This window comes from Topomyia yanbarensis, chromosome 3, assembly GCF_030247195.1.
Source record: "Topomyia yanbarensis strain Yona2022 chromosome 3, ASM3024719v1, whole genome shotgun sequence".
Classification (NCBI taxonomy): Eukaryota; Metazoa; Arthropoda; class Insecta; order Diptera; family Culicidae; genus Topomyia; species Topomyia yanbarensis.
The window spans coordinates 234,488,880-234,506,646 of NC_080672.1; the positions used below are offsets into that span (position 1 = coordinate 234,488,880).

Consider the following 17,767-nt stretch of genomic DNA (forward strand, 5'->3'; position numbering starts at 1 on the left):
TACAGTGCCCCTCGATGTTGGGAATTGGAATTCCTTCCAACGCTACCATTGCTCAGGACTATCGACGGATTGAAGGTAATTGGCCATCTCCCCAACATTCTGGTCCTTCGAACCGGATCCGAACCGCCTTGGAAAGGACGCTGTCGGCACTGGGTCGACGCTGGTACCACACCGACGCTAGGAATCGCCATTGCTGAAGCCGCAGGAATTCAATAGCGGTCGCCATCGTGCCAACGAACAATTGGCCTATTCAACAACTCGCTTGGCGCCTGGAATTGGCATCGCTTCGGACGGATCGCCATTGCTGCTGCTAGTTTACACGTGGCTTGGACCCAGCGGATTAGATTTTTGTCCAGGTTAGTGAATTCTTGCATGCTATATGTCCAGCCAAACTTGGCAAATTCAACAAGCTAACACATGGTTTTCTATGCCCTTGTTGATCCGAACCCATTCATTGGAGCTGTTGTGTGACTCAACTGGAATCATCTGCTGGAAAACACGGTTGATTGCCGTGGTTCGGCAATTTGGCCTACGATTTCTACACGGCGCGGTTATCATCGAGTATGAAATTATCGCAACAACGCTGACGGTGAGGAAAGCCGTCCTTTGCAAGGATCAACTAAGCCAATCGACTACGCTAGGAGCAACTCAAGGACACCCGTGGTACGAAGAGGAGGCGCCGCGATTTTTTTGCTCAGGTAAATTTACAATTAGTGTACTACCGAAGCTAGGCATTCAGAAATACACCATTTTAATTTTGAATTGATCCTCTTCGTGTTACCACTACTATTGCTGAGCCCTGTTTGCCTATTCGGCACAAATTAGTCTTCGAACTGGTGATTTTGCAACATTTTTGGAATATTTCACCGTTTTTTGCATTTGGTTGGAACTTATCAAACAATTGGTGCCGTTATTGGTTTGTGTGGTGAGTTGCACGGTATATGCCCGGCCGAAGCCGGAGGTTTTCGATTACTACACCACGTTCTTTCCTCTTTGCTCCACTTGTTTGCTGATTTGCGAGTTTTAATATCCTTGGAGGATTTGGTGTGACGTCACGACGTTGTGAAGACTGATTTATCTGACTGATAGGACTGGAGCGTCGCTATTTGTTCTGTCGGGTCAGTAGCTTCATGCAGTATATGCCTAGCGAAGCTAGGATTCTTCACAGATAACTACACCACGCCTCTCTCTTTCTGTTTACTGTGAAGTGCATGATGCCTGCGGCAAGTTCGTCTTCAAACAAAAAACCACCGTCAATGCGGGCGTTGACGGCAAGGTTGAAGGAAATACAACTATCCTTCAGCGATATTTGGCGGTTTGTACAATCTTTCAAGGAGTCTAACACGGTTACTGATATCGAAGTACGCCTTGGTAAGTTGGAAGAATTGTGGGAAAGCTTCAGTGATACCTTTGTTGAAATCCTATCCCACGATGACTACAACGCCGAAGGGTCGGCGTACGAGAAGGAGCGAATGGAATTCAGTGACAACTATTACGAGGTCAAGACCTTCTTAATGGACAAGGTCAAGGAGCTTCAGGAACCCCAGGTTTTGGAGCAGTCTCTTCGAGCAGGTGATGGTTTGCCGCATGGGACCTCAGACCACGTCCGCCTTCCACAAATTAAACTTCAAACATTCAATGGTGACGTGGACGAATGGTTGAGCTTCCGGGACTTGTTCACTTCGCTTATACACTGGAAGGTGGACCTACCAGAGGTGGAGAAGTTCCACTATTTGAAGGGGTGTCTTCAAGGGGAGCCTAAAAGCTTGATCGACCCACTCCAAATCACCAAAGACAATTATCAGGTGGCATGGGAAATGCTGTTGAGGCGATACAACAACAGCAAGCAATTGAAGAAGCGGCAGGTGCAGTCGCTCTTTAATCTACCTACACTCTCCAAGGAATCAGTCACAGATCTTCACGTTCTCGTTGAAGGCTTCGAAAGAATCGTGCAGACTCTCGATCAGGTGATTCAACCGGCGGATTATAAGGACTTGCTGTTGGTCAACATTCTCACTGCTAGACTGGATCCGGTCACTCGACGGGGGTGGGAAGAGGTCTCCGCTTCAAGGGAGAATGATACGCTGGTAGATTTGTCGGATTTTCTGCGGCGTAGAATCCAGGTTTTGGCTTGCTTACCGTCAAGAGCGGTTGACACTAGGGGTGTTCAACAGGCAGCGCAACAACTGAAGCCGAAACAGCAACCAGTGAGGACCAGCTATAGTTCGACCCAAGCGTCTGGGGGCGCTGTGTATCCTGTTCAGCGGATCACCTATTGTACCAGTGTAGCGCTTTTCAAAAGATGGCCGTAACGGACAGAGATGCACTGTTGAAGGTTCATGCGCTCTGTCGGAATTGCTTCAGGGCAGGACACCAGGCAAGGGATTGCCAATCTAAATTCTCTTGTCGAAATTGTAAGGGTCGTCACCACACACTGGTCTGCTTTAAGTCGGAGAGAAATAAGGATTCTAAGGTTACAGCAGCTGCTGCGAGCAGTAAACCACCAATTTCCAAGGAACCAACAACCTCTACTTCAACCCAAGTGGCTAATGTGGCTGCAACTGATGTCCTGGTGTCTGGTGCGACTCACCAGTATTCTTCTAAGGTGTTACTGGCTACAGCAGTTGTGTTGATTGAGGACGAGGAAGGCAATCGATTTCCCGCTCGCGCCCTTCTGGATTCGGGCTCGGAAAGCAACTTCATTACGGAGCGGTTAAGTCAGCGGTTAAGGATATTTCGTGATCATGTGGATATATCAGTCCTCGGAATCGGACAAACTGGAACCAAGGTTAAGCACAGGTTACGTGCGGTGATCCGGTCACGTATATCTTCATTTTCTCGAGAGTTAGGTTTATTAGTTCTACCCAAGGCTACGGTCAACCTTCCAACCTCTACTCTCAACACGGATAGATGGATAATACCGGATGGGATTCAACTTGCAGATCCTGCATTTTTCGAGTCTAGCGTAGTGGACCTCGTGCTCGGCATCGAATCCTTCTTCGACTTTTTTGAAACCGGTCGAAGAATTTCCATTGGGGAAGGCCTACCGACTCTCAACGAGTCCGTGTTCGGATGGGTTATATGCGGCGGCGTTTCGGTTTCAACCCAAGCCCTACACATTAATTGCAACGTATCTACATTGGATGGGCTTGATGAGTTGATGTATCGCTTTTGGTCTTGTGAGGAGGTAGAGTCTGGTAAGGCTCACTCACTGGAGGAGAAACGCTGCGAGGAGCTTTTTCTACGTACGGTTCAAAGAAATCCAGACGGTCGGTACACCGTCGCTTTACCCAAGAATGAAGACGTACTTTCACGGTTGGGCGAGTCAAGGGACATCGCAATCCGACGGCTTCAGGGAACAGAACGTAGGCTGGCAAGAGACTCATCACTACGGGATCAGTACGCTGCCTTCATGGAGGAATACCTAGCGCTGGGGCACATGAGTAAGGTCGACAATGTTTCTGCAGGATCAGTCAAACGGTTCTATCTACCGCACCACCCGGTGGTCAAGGAATCGAGCACTACCACCAAGGTTCGCGTGGTCTTCGATGCTTCTTGTAAGACCTCTTCGGGAGTATCGCTCAACGATGTGTTGCTGGTTGGGCCAGTGATACAGGAGGATCTACGATCAATAATCTTACGAAGTCGGACCAAACAGATCATGCTCGTGTCCGACGTGGAGAAAATGTTCCGGCAGATCAACGTAAGCCCACAAGATCGACCACTTCAGTGTATTCTTTGGCGTGCCACGCCAACAGACAAGATTGACACTTATGAGCTGAATACAGTTACGTATGGTACCAAACCAGCACCGTTTTTGGCTACCAGGACGATTCAACAGCTGGCTGTAGATGAGGAGAACCACTTTCCACTTGCTGCAAGGGCGCTCACCGAAGACACGTACATGGATGATGTGATTACTGGCGCAGACGAGGTCGATACAGCACTGAAGCTACGAAAGCAGCTGGAAACTATGATGTCAAGGGGAAGATTTCGATTACGAAAGTGGGCATCGAACTGCCCTTCAGTGCTAGAAGGTATTTCCGAGGAGGAGCTAGCAATACGGACTTCGGATGGAATCGATTTGGACCCAGACCCGACAGTTAAAACCTTAGGATTGGCATGGATGCCAATCACGGATACGTTAAAGTTCCAATTCACGATTCCCACCCTGGACACTGCAACACCGCTAACTAAACGCTATGTGTTGTCTGTGATTGCCACTCTATTTGACCCTTTGGGGCTTTTGGGAGCTGCTATTACGTCGGCGAAGATTTTTATGCAGCTATTGTGGACGTTACGAGACGAAACCAATAACAGATTAGGTTGGGACCAGCCACTACCTCCAACGGTGGGTGAGTCCTGGAAAAGATACCACGAACAACTTCCGCTTTTTAACCAACTCCGGATTGATCGTTGCGTGATCATACCGGAAGCCTTTAAGATCGAGATTCACTGCTTCTCGGATGCCTCGGAGAAAGCTTACGGCGCATGTCTGTACTTGAAGAGTCAGAATGCAAAAGGGGGGTTTAGAGTCCGACTGCTATCCTCCAAATCAAAGGTTGCTCCTCTGAAGTGCCAAACTATACCTAGACTGGAGCTCTGCGGTGCTCTTTTAGCAGCCCAGCTATATGAGAAGGTCAAGCAATCGATTAGGATACCTACAAAAACCTTCTTCTGGACTGATTCGACATGTGTCTTACGGTGGCTTCAAGCGACTCCAGCCGCATGGACTACATTCGTCGCTAATCGAACGGCGAAAATTCAAACAATTACGGAGGGCTGTCAATGGGGACACGTCCCAGGAGTTCAAAACCCAGCAGATCTGATATCTAGAGGAATCAGTCCGGAAGATATTCTTAAGAACACCTACTGGTGGCAAGGTCCATGCTGGTTGGAGAAGGAGCAGCATGAATGGCCAAAAAATATCGTGGATCAACCGATAGACGAGGGAGAGGAAGAGAAGCGACGCACGGTGGTTGCTGCAACTGTTTCCGTTCACGAGAAGTTCAATCAAGGATATATAGGAAAATTTTCATCGTATAGTGATCTCATTCGCCGTACTGCATACTGGTTGCGATTGATGAATCTTCTACGAGTACCAGCAAGGGATCGAAATTGCGCAGCATTTCTTACCACGGACGAATTGAGGCAGGCGGAGAACACACTGATCCGTCGAGTGCAGAAAGAGGTCTTTGCAGATGAGTGGAAGGCTCTATCCAAGGGTACGGCAGTTCCACGGGGATCCCCGATACGTTGGTACAATCCATTTATTTCAAATGATGAGCTAATCAGACTAGGAGGACGATTGCAGCACTCTCTCGAATCCGAGAACCCCAAGCATCCAATCGCTTTACCCGCACAACACCAGTTTACTCGATTGATTTTGCGATACTACCACGAGCGACTACTCCACGCTGGCCCGCAGTTGTTATTGGGAGTAGTCAGGCTCAAGTTTTGGCCATTGGGAGGTAGAAGTGTTGCAAGACACATCGTGCATAAATGCCAACGATGCTTTCGTTCAAAACCAACACTAGTTCAACAGTTTATGGGAGACCTACCAGCCTCACGAGTTACGGTGTCCCGCCCGTTTTCCCGTTCCGGAGTTGACTATTTTGGCCCTGTCTACATAAGGCCTGTTCCGCGACGAGCAGCAGTTAAGGCATACGTAGCCATTTTTATTTGCCTTGGCACCAAGGCTGTTCATTTGGAGCTCGTTACAGACCTTTCTACCAACCGGTTTCTTCAAGCACTGCGACGATTTGTGTCCAGGAGAGGACGATGCACGGACATGTATTCCGACAACGGAACCAATTTTGTCGGTGCGCGAAACCAATTGCAAGAGTTCCTCAAGATGCTAAAGAATTGCGATCACCATGATGCAGTGTCTAAGGAATGTGCGAAAGAAGGAATTCAATGGCACTTTAATCCGCCAAGCGCACCCCATTTCGGGGGCCTCTGGGAAGCTGCAGTTCGTTCGGCCAAGCATCACCTGTTAAGGGTAGTAGGTGAAACACCTGTGTCTCCAGAGGATTTCGTTACATTGCTGGCTCAGGTGGAAGGATGTCTGAATTCCCGACCTTTAACACCAATGTCTGACGATCCCAACGATCTAGAACCACTGACGCCAGCGCATTTTCTCATCGGTTCGTCTATCCATGCTATACCAGAACCAGATCTAGCTACGGTACCAGTGAATCGACTCAACCACTGGCAACTCATCCAATGCAAGCTGCAAACCTTTTGGACTAGATGGCGTAGGGAATACCTCTGTCAGTTGCAAGCGAGGACGAAGCGATGGAAACCAGCAAGTTCCATTGAGGTGGGAAGGCTAGTAGTCATCAGGGAAGACAACCAACCTCCCATGAAATGGAAGATGGGAAGAATTTGCGAGGTTCATCCAGGTGCAGATGGAGTGGTGAGAGTAGTCACCCTAAGGACAGCCACAGGACTGCTTTCTCGACCGGTGGAAAAGATTTGCATGCTACCACTCTCGGATGAAGACACTGGACCCGCTGCACCAAAAACGTCCAACTGAAACCCACCTTTCCACTATCCCATCCCATCAAAGAGGATCCGTTTTTTCTTATCTTTTTCAGAAATTTGATGAATTTCTGGGTGGGTGAGGATGTTTGGGAGTACGATCAACCACCCTACACTACAACCCTGCGACTATATCACACCAGCACGAACGACAGCAAGTAAAACCACATATGGGGATTCGTGTGGTGATTGCCATCGCAGGTAGCAGCGCGAGATGTCCCAGAGACGATTTTGACGATCACCACCAGCAACACATCGACAGAAACCATCAACCGTGCGAGTGATAAGGACGGCCGATTATCCCGGAGACACCACTGATAAGAGCGGGGAGAGTTGATAACAATCTCCCGCTCCCACACCCGACGGAAAACATCGCATCACTGCTGCCGAAGGTCTGATGATGATCTAAATTTGGAGCACCGATCAGTCACCATCAAAATCACACTAAGATTAGTTCACCGGGAAGCATGCGCGGTGGATCCGCATACAATTTTATACATCAATTGTTTTCTGTTAGATTAAGTTAAAGTATCAAATATAGTTAGTTTTGCATGTTCGGATGTGTAGTCAATAAATGTGCGTTTAATTAGTCAATGACTTGTTAGTGTGCTACGGATTTAACCAGAAAGAACATTCGCTGGTGGTTCCATGGTTGGTTGTTCCTTGGAATAGGAACGAAATTTGGTTGTGCTGTGGCTGGGTTGCTACAGTGCCCCTCGATGTTGGGAATTGGAATTCCTTCCAACGCTACCATTGCTCAGGACTATCGACGGATTGAAGGTAATTGGCCATCTCCCCAACACACATGATTAAAAAACATATTTTAATCATTTTGCGATTTTTTTTTTCAAATTAGTCAAAAAATAAGTATAATTACATTTATATTTAGAAGAGTCTCCGGTTGGCTAAAGATCACCTGCCAGATGTTTCCAGGTGAACTCAGAGTTGGTCAAACTTCTACGGTCAAAGCTTCTGTCATTTCCCAAGATTGAAGAATTGCTGTAGAATAATAACAAAAAAAAATTAAAACAACCATTAAATCATTAAACTAAAACACACTTATATTTATTTGTTATTCTTTTGAACTCGCTTTTGAAGCAGGGCACCAGATCACAATTTAGTCCAAAAACGTTGCCTTGACTTATGGTATTTTCACAATGATATTTTTATAAAAATCTTACGACGCATGTATGATTTACTTATGAAATTTACATGCATGCTTATGCAATGCATACCCGGATAGAATTTTACAATAGCGTTTACCCTACAAACAATCATAAAACAATAAATATTATAGTTATATTTCAACATTGTTCGACGCCAAGTTCTCACAGTAGATTTACAATAAAATTTCATGTAACAATAAATTTCACTGCTCAGCAAAAAACTGATACACTGCATTCACATTAAATTTTATTGTTTTCGAGAAAAAATGTATGGAGAAAAATTGATTTTTTTTAATGTTAAGATACATAACCACCCCCTTTTTCTCTGTAAAAGTCTATTTTACAATGAAATTTACTGTAAAAACGTTAAAGTTTATTGTTTTTGTATTGTAGCATAACACTAAAACTTACTGTAAATTATTATAAAATTACTGTACTGTCTCAGTGAAAATCATGGTTTTGTTACTGTACATTTCTATTCGGGTAAGCATCTAATGGATTCAAAATAGTACAGGTTCATAGGTCGAGACTTATGAAATTCTTAAGTACTTTTTCCTCGGTGTATGATGGATGCAAAAAGTTTGTTTTCATTGTTGTAGTGTATCGGCAAAACATGACAATAATGTGAACGAGATATGAGGCGGTAAATTCTGGCTCGTAAGTGTTTATTTTGCTAAGTGCCGTTGCATCTAGAAAAACTCTAGAAAGAGAACTGCGGAGACTCCATTTTGGATCGATTGGATTCGCGTTTAGCTGTCAAAAAACGAATCCAATCGAACATTGCCTATCCTTATAACATTGGACGTGTTGCCATACAATGCCGGGGCATACGTTGCCAAAATGCTGTTTTTCTCTCCGCAGTTCTATTGTGTGAGTTTTAGTTTGGACATTGTAAAATCAATTGATTCGCAATAGCGGTTATAAACAGCCATCATTCGATTTATAGGGCCTGTTACTGGCCGGACCAGAAGGGTCGCGGCTTATATTGCCCCTAGTCCCTGGTCAAGCCACGGGGACCGTTTGGGGTGGGCTCCGAAGGCCTCTTTTCTTGGCTAGCTCGAGCTTGAGGCACGGAGGCTTCAGGGTCGGCTCAATGTCACTCTATCCAATCGGAAGACAAACACGGTCTTTTCACTTTTTTTTAATTATTTATTGTAACTTACAATTTTTGTGTGTGAGTGTAGGTGTATACAAGGCCGGCCGGCGAACGCTGGGACGAAGCGGGAAACGGTCGGCTGCTGTTGCGATGGCTACGACGACGGGATGCTGCTGCGATGGTCTGCTGTTGGTGTGGCGATGGTACACGTGGGCTGTTGGGTGGCGGGGTCCGATGTGCCCAGCGATGCCACTTTCTGGCGAGTGCGTCGATAAGCGGTCACTGCGGTTGATCTTCGGTGACAGGCCGGCGATTCAAGGGCACTCTGGCACCTCGTAGCTGGTTTCAGCTACCTGCTGATGCCTCGGAGGTCGCGCTGGAACCTCGTGGCTGGTTCAGTGAGCTCGTGGGCACTTTTGACTTGCTTTTAGCGATGATGGTGCCACTATTGACGACGGGCTGTTCAGGGACACCACGCTCGGACTATAAGCCACTCCGATGGCTTTAGGATCTAATGTAATGGGTCCTGCAAGCGGATAATATTGACGAGGGAGGGAAATCTTATGGGTTTGCTACTGGGAATGTTTTAATTTGCGTTTCATACCTGATTCCTTCTCGGTATTTAGTTAATTCACTTTCTATCCTTCTCTATTTGATCCACTATAACTTCTATCATCTCACGTTTACATTATAAAAATGTTTCCAACTGTCTATCTTTAACTTTGAAGTCTGCCTTTCTTGAAGTCTTTAGCAAAAGTGATTAGCATATTCTTTCTATCCTAACCCAGTAGCTTCCCTCTCACTCGCAATTTTCCTCTCCCGTTTGGCTTTATTTCCTGCTTTCCCAGTGTTTTCCAATCCCGAGCGTTTCCTGTTTTCCTAACGTGTGTGTAATTTGATGTTTTGTGTTCATGTGTTACATATTAAAGCTTAAGTATTTATTTAGACCGTTTAAAAATAATTTACGTGTGCTTTACTTTAATTTTCCTCCTAATCACATTAAACATTATATGAAATATTTATATATAAAATAAACGTTATATACTTTCATTATCCAAGACACATATTTGAGAGTATCGTTAAGCCCCCTAACTGTTATACGCAGTATTATAGCGTATCTATTACTGCCTACGTTCGTGTCGAACAGCAGTATGGCAAACTCTCTTGCTCGCGTTTTGCTCTCGCTTTTTGCAACTGGTCTATGGGGTAAAGGGCCCAAATGGTAACACTACCCCACACTCCCCCTTAAAAAAATAATCGTCATTATTTTTTTTTTTAACTCTTGAGATTAACCCTGCCCAGGGTTGAGTGGCTTCTTTTAAGCCAACGGATTTTCCCAAAAAAGAAATCATCTGCTTGTCGATTTATCAAATAGTTAATTTTGGTTTCTTAAAATTAACCATTTTCGACCATTTACCCTATCGCGGATCTCTTTAATCGATCTTCTCTTCTCCCGGTAATCTAAACCATATCTATTGTTCAGAGGGAGAGAGAGATTTGATCTACTCTTGATCCTCAACGGTGAATTTGATCAAATGAAGCTGTTACTCAAATGTGGACTGTCATGGCTACCGAAAGTAGCTTGGGTGCAGTTGTGAAAATCTTTTTAGTGAATTTTGCCAAGTGGATTGGGGCGAATAGTGTTAACTGTTTTATGCTAATTTGTGAAAATTTGTGGACAATAATAATTTTCATTAAGCAAAGAACCCTATAATTGTAACGCAGAGTAAACCGGTTTAAAAAATCTGCTACGCGAAATTTAGAAATGATCATTTTTGCGTTTAGTTTTCCTTGATCGGTGTTATTCCAAATTCGCCAATTACAGTTTAGGAAGATTGCTTAGTATTTATTGGTGGAAACCTATTGGACTACGGTTATTGTACAGTACAAACGGTTCATAACAGGACAATTGGACTTCATTTGATTCACGAACTTTGACCTTGACATTTGACGTGGACTGAGACTGACTGAACTGTACATTTTTTTACTAATTATATCTAGCTAACTCATAACGACAAACTTATAATTATTTGTCGAATTTATTTACAAAATTTACATGAGAACTGAGCGAGAAAATCGATACTGCTTAGTCCGGGATTCCTGGCTTAAGATCGGCCGCCAAAAAGATCCCCAAGTTCTTCCCCAGCTCATCTTCAAGCTCATAGGAATTTGTTCCTCGCTTGGAAATGATCTTACAAGGGATGTAAGCAGGGCCGAGTTTTGCATTGAAATTTTCCCCAGCTGATGATTGTGCAAAGCTTTTCCGATAAACCTTCTGACCAACCAAGTAAACAGGGGCCGGTTTCTTGAAGCGAAGGTTATAATTTTTGTTACTTTTTTCATGAGACTTCTCTAAATTTTTGATAACAGTATTATAAACATTCTTGTCTATGTTACATTTTTGTTCCAATCTCTCTCGATCAGAGAGTTCATTAGTGACTACATCGAGCCGATGTTCCTCGCCACTCGTCACGATCTCGTGGCCGAATAGTACACGGTAGGATGAAAAACCAGTAGACGAGTGAAGGGTATTGTTAATCGTAAACTCCACTTCGGAGATTTTTGTATCCCATGTACGCTGATCCGACCTTACATACGTTCGGATGCATGCATTAATGCTCCTATTCAATCGTTCTACTGGGTTCGCTTGGCTGTGGTGGCGGGCATTGGCCCAATGAACAATCTTGTAGCTATCCAGGAACTGCTTAAAATTTATACTTAGGAACGTGCTAGCGTTATCGGAAATCAGGATTTCTGGTACAGAATACCTGCGAACCCACTGTTCCTGTAAAGTTTTAATCACCAAGTCTGTGCTAATCTTTTTCATTGGAAGTAACATTGTCCATTTCGAAAAAACGTCCATTAGTACAAGCAAGTGCATATTGCCTGCTTTTGAACGTGGTAGTGACTGTATAAAGTCAAGAGCTAATATTTGAAATGGCTTTGTCGAAATTCTCTGCTTCCCCATCTCAGGGTGCTGAGAGGTATTCGTGGGCTTGCACTCTCGACAAGTAGTACATCGCTCCACAAACCTTTTAACAGTAGCTGCTAACCTTGGCCAAAAATATTTCCTTTTCACTTTTTCAAGAAGTTTTTCATATCCGATATGAAACGCCTCTTCATGTTCGGTTCTTAATATCTTTTCTCGGGATGTCTCGGGTACACATACTTTCCACTCGAATCGATAATCTAGCGATTCTGTCTGCGTAGGAACAAATTTATACAAAATGTTATTTTCTATTTTGAAATCTAGATGATCGTCTGGCGATTTATTTACATTTTCATAGAGGTTCAAGTACCAGCTATCTTGCGTCTCAACCACATCAATGGTTTCAACTGCCCGCGAGAGTGCATCTGGAATGACGTTGTCCCTCCCACGTCTGTGGCGGATCTCCAGATCGTATGCTTGAAGCTCAATGCTCCAACGACTCAACCTTGAAGACGTCCTCCATTTTCCCTTCATGATGTGCGTGAGAGTCGAAGCATCAGTCACGACGACAAAACGGGTACCCTCAATATAGGGCCGAAATTTCTCAATGGCCAAGATCACCGCGAGCCCTTCTTTCTCGGATGCAGCATAAGCTTGCTGCGCAGGAGAAAGCTTTTGGGAGAAAAACGCTACCACCCTCTCTCCATCGTCATGCTCTTGGACTAGGATCGCCGCGACAGCTGTATCACTAGCATCGCTTTGGATCTGGAACGGTAGGTCGAAATTTGGATTAGATAGAACTGGAGCGGTTATCAGGCATTCTTTGATGCGCATGAAGGCTTGCTCCGCTGATTCGTTCCATTTTATCATTTTAGGTTTCTTCCGTAGAAGATTTGTCAGAGGCGCGGTATATTCACTAAAGTGAGGTATAAACCGCCTATAATAATTGGCCATGCCAAGAAACCGACGGAGAGATCGGATCGACGACGGCCGCTCGTAATTCACAATCGCCTCAATCCTCTCCGGGTTTGGTCTAAGTCCTTCAGATGAGAGAATATATCCGAGATATGCTAGTTCCTTTACACAGAACTTCGATTTTTCTATGTTGATCGATAAATTGGCTCTTTTTAATCGACTTGCAACCTCACGAAGCATTTGAAGGTGTGCCTCGAACGTACTGCTTACCACCACAATATCGTCGAGGTAAACAAATACATTCGGTTCCAGCTCCCCATACCCCAAGACCTCGTCCATCAGCCTAGCCAAGGTAGCAGGGCTATTGACGAGTCCAAAGGGCAGCCTGGTGAACTGAAACAGTCCTCTCCCCAACACCGAGAACGCCGTATACTTACGCGAGTTTGGATCAAGTGGTATTTGCAGGAATGCCTTGGTAAGGTCAATCGTTGACAAATACTTACTCGATCCCAATCTACTCAGTATACGATCCTGGTGCGGGAGAGGATAGGCATCCCTTCTCGTGCGTTCATTCAGACGACGCGCGTCTAAACACAATCGTACCTCCCCGGTTGGTTTCAGAACGGGAACAGTACTTAAGGCCCATTCACCTTTACTTTTCTCGATCACATTTTGTTGAATCATTTTATCTAATTCTTTATTTATTTTACTTTGCATTTCGGGAGAAGTTGGGTAAGGGTTTATCCGGACTGGTGGAGTTTTCAAATACTCCTCTTTAATTTCAATTTTGTGCGATATCATTGGGGTGATATCAAGCATTCCCCCTTCCACCGCAACTTTGAACAACCCCTTCACTTCTTCCAGTTTCTCTCTCTGCTCGATCGTGAGTTCCTGCTCGACTTTCTCTTCTAAACCACTCTCTTCAACAGAATTACTCAGTTCGTAAGCTTCTGTCAACATCGAAGGTTGTAGTTTAAAAGCATGCCAAAAATCTTCGTAGCCTAGAATTAGTCTACGCTTTAGCTTCGGAGCTACCAGAGCTGGAATGATGTGACACTGGTCGTTAAAAGTGATAGGTAAATTTACATACCCTTGTATTTCAATAGATGCTCCCGAAGCTGTTTTTAAAGAAATTTCGGACGGATATACTTTCAATTTTAAATCTTTTATAAGTTTCTCTGAACCGATACCAAGCACGGTTCGCTGAGCCCCGCTGTCTAAGAGACCGATGATTTGTTTCCCTAGTACATCAACTTTTACAAACGGGCGTGCGTCTCCATCGATCCTGACAAAAAGTTCTTCGACGTTTTGGTCGGCAGTATAATCAGAATCCGACACTGGCTCGAAACCATTCTCAAGCAGATTAGTCGTGATATTTGAAATGTTGGGGGCTTTTGAGATTATCTCGTCAGCTTCCCCCATTAAGCTGAACTCTCTTCGTTTTTTGGACACCTTGGGCAAGTTTTCGTGAGCACATCTGGGAATCCACAAATTCGACAGAACTTTCGTCGGTTTTGAGAGCACTCTCCATAGTGATGGCCTGTTTCTCTGCAGTTGTAGCAGGTACCTATTGGGGGGCGTTTGTACTGTTCGACAAGCTGTTGAAGTGTACCTTTGCTCGACCCCTCCATAGGTTCTTTTCTCGCGCTTTGTTCCCCCTTGTCCTTGTCGGTTGCCTCAGTAGATTTGGCAGTAGGTTTTAGTTCATTTTTATAAAATTTATCTTTGTTTGCTGCACTTTTCATATTTTTATTAGAACTTCCCGCGGTTTGAGTCCCTGCGGAAATTTCATTGACTTGGTTGCTCCGTGGTTTATTTGGGTTGTCGAAAGAACGCTGAAAGCTGTGCCAGTTGTTCTCATCGACAAGCCTGCCATATCGTTTAAGTTTTGCCAAGGATTTAATCCCTGCTCCTGTCATGGCATTTTTATAGTCAAATCGCATGTTCCTCCAAATAATTTCAAATTTTCTTCGTTCCGAAATTGGACGAGTCATGGACTGAAATAGTTTGACCATGTCATGAAAATAGTCGACAAATCTTTCACCTCGCACTTGCCTACGGTTTGTTGCTTGGAATTCCAATTGAAAGTCGAGATCTGGCGGGAGAAATTCTCTCTTCAGTTCTCGCTTCAATTCGGACCAATTGCGGAATTCTCTATTATCCGAAGCATCGATAAACCAATCTTTGGCTCTCCCAGCAAACAAATGAATTGCCCCCCTGAAAAGCTCTCGATCCGAAATTTCCTCTGCCCTAGATCTCATTTTAATTTCTTTTAAGAATTCTGTTAATTTTCGACCGTTGTCTTTGCCCTCGTATTTTAACTTCCAGTCTGAAATCGGTACTCGTTTCATAGAAGTCCGACCTCTTTTATTCTGTCTACTTCTATCCCTTCTTCTAAAACGGTCTGGTGATTCAGAAGTACTGCTTCTCGATTGCGAGCTTTCAGTACGTGACCATTCATCAGATATGTCTGAGGATGAACTTTTCCTCATACTTTCGTATTTCCTGCCATCACTCTGTTTACGATTTTTCTTCTTTCCTTTTAATTTAATTTCATCGAAGCTTTCATTTACGGTATCATCATTAGAATCTGACGAAACCTTTAGTTTTTTCCCTTGCCTTTTCAGTAGTTTATCTTTCCCACTCATTTCGTCCACAAAATCATCAATAGGATTCATATCATCAGACGTCTTAAGTGAGGCGGATTCATCTACTTTTGGCATTTGTGGGTTAATTTTCAATTTTTCATTAAGATTTAAAAGCAATGTTTCAAGTCGTTTTTTCCTCTCCATATTATCTTTTGCTTCCCTAATCATTCTCTCTTCTTGCAATATCTCTCTTTCTCTACGTTGTTTTTCTTGTGCAGTCGTCGTTGCTACGAAAGCTTTCAAATGTTTGACCATATCGATTGCTATTTCCTTACTACCTTGTTCGTACAACGACAGCTCATCCAAAATTTCTTTTGATCTGAACACAGATCCCTCCATTTCCCGCTTTTTCCTTTCTAATGTATTTTCTACAACTCCCCCACTCGCTTCATTCTCATTTTCTCCCATTTCTCCCTCTTTTCCCCAGACGGTTTCATTCAAAACTTCAATTTCACTTCTTACTTCCTGTATGGCTTGACTTATATCGTTTTCTAGCTGGTCTGGTTCCTTTCGATCATCGAAAGGATCGATAATATCCTGAAAATGCTTCTCAAATGTTTCTGAAATTTGCCTGCTAATGTTTATAATTTCTATCTGGTGCCTCCGAGCTTCCGGAGCACGGGCGAGCAGAAAATTTCGCACTCTGTAGTGAATCAGCCGAGTCTTAAGCTTTTCTCTTTGGCGTAAATCAGTTCTCGGGTTTTCTAATAAACCCTTAATAATCAACGTTTTCGAATGCACGAGTGAAATTTCATGCGCAACTTCTCTCCAACTAGGAGAGTAAGCTACCGTGAAAGTGTTCATCTCTTTTTCTTCCCTCATACGATCTTTCAATTTCCTTCTCTTTATGCTCTCATGTTCATCTAACGCAAAAACAATATTTCTAATCGACAATTCGTGCTCTACTTCATCGATTGACAAGTGAGCCACGTTTAAACTTTTATACAACATATGCAAGTCCATTTCCAATAGAACTTTAGGCGAAATAAAGACAATCAATGTATCTGATAATGGTGAGTATGTATTTTAAGATATTTGAGTTAAACTTCATATGAATAAAGAAAATCTCTGCACTGTTTGAATTACTTCGTTGAATCAAAACCCATTAAAGAGAAAAAATTATCACAATTTAACGAAACTGCAATGTTTCCGCTATTTGGTAAATCTACGAATACAGATTCTATCTTTTGTGGTTGTACGCGCACTAGTAGGTAGAATTGATCTCAAGCTAATTCGGTTCCCCTAATGATCTCGTATTACCACTTAAACACCTTTTCCATCCACCAGTATAAGCAAACGAGCAAACGAGCGTTCCCTAGCGCAAAAATCTTATTTTCCCTATCTTCAGCACAATAGTTTTGAACTTCTGATTGGTTTTGACTGTTAGTTGGGCGCCAATTGTTACTGGCCGGACCAGAAGGGTCGCGGCTTATATTGCCCCTAGTCCCTGGTCAAGCCACGGGGACCGTTTGGGGTGGGCTCCGAAGGCCTCTTTTCTTGGCTAGCTCGAGCTTGAGGCACGGAGGCTTCAGGGTCGGCTCAATGTCACTCTATCCAATCGGAAGACAAACACGGTCTTTTCACTTTTTTTTAATTATTTATTGTAACTTACAATTTTTGTGTGTGAGTGTAGGTGTATACAAGGCCGGCCGGCGAACGCTGGGACGAAGCGGGAAACGGTCGGCTGCTGTTGCGATGGCTACGACGACGGGATGCTGCTGCGATGGTCTGCTGTTGGTGTGGCGATGGTACACGTGGGCTGTTGGGTGGCGGGGTCCGATGTGCCCAGCGATGCCACTTTCTGGCGAGTGCGTCGATAAGCGGTCACTGCGGTTGATCTTCGGTGACAGGCCGGCGATTCAAGGGCACTCTGGCACCTCGTAGCTGGTTTCAGCTACCTGCTGATGCCTCGGAGGTCGCGCTGGAACCTCGTGGCTGGTTCAGTGAGCTCGTGGGCACTTTTGACTTGCTTTTAGCGATGATAGTGCCACTATTGACGACGGGCTGTTCAGGGACACCACGCTCGGACTATAAGCCACTCCGATGGCTTTAGGATCTAATGTAATGGGTCCTGCAAGCGGATAATATTGACGAGGGAGGGAAATCTTATGGGTTTGCTACTGGGAATGTTTTAATTTGCGTTTCATACCTGATTCCTTCTCGGTATTTAGTTAATTCACTTTCTATCCTTCTCTATTTGATCCACTATAACTTCTATCATCTCACGTTTACATTATAAAAATGTTTCCAACTGTCTATCTTTAACTTTGAAGTCTGCCTTTCTTGAAGTCTTTAGCAAAAGTGATTAGCATATTCTTTCTATCCTAACCCAGTAGCTTCCCTCTCACTCGCAATTTTCCTCTCCCGTTTGGCTTTATTTCCTGCTTTCCCAGTGTTTTCCAATCCCGAGCGTTTCCTGTTTTCCTAACGTGTGTGTAATTTGATGTTTTGAGTTCATGTGTTACATATT

The 17,767-nt window shown here is 44.2% G+C and overlaps 1 protein-coding gene across 1 annotated transcript; it reads left to right on the forward strand.

Moving 5' to 3' along the window:
• Positions 1-1,214: 1,214 nt before the first annotated feature.
• Positions 1,215-6,538, forward strand: LOC131687770 (uncharacterized). The gene is made up of 2 exons (XM_058971864.1): positions 1,215-2,207; positions 2,420-6,538. The coding sequence occupies exons 1-2, from the start codon at positions 1,215-1,217 to the stop codon at positions 6,536-6,538; spliced, it is 5,112 nt and encodes a 1,703-aa protein (XP_058827847.1).
• The last annotated feature ends 11,229 nt before the right edge of the window (positions 6,539-17,767 follow it).

What these genes read in the sequence shown, in the direction of transcription:
- LOC131687770 (XM_058971864.1), top strand. Translation starts at nt 1,215, where the DNA reads ATGCCTGCGGCAAGTTCGTCTTCAAACAAAAAACCACCGTCAATGCGG. An exon ending in TGAAGCCGAAACAGCAACCA is followed by an intron (nt 2,208 to 2,419) that starts GTGAGGACCAGC and finishes CGAAATTGTAAG; the next exon opens with GGTCGTCACCACACACTGGT.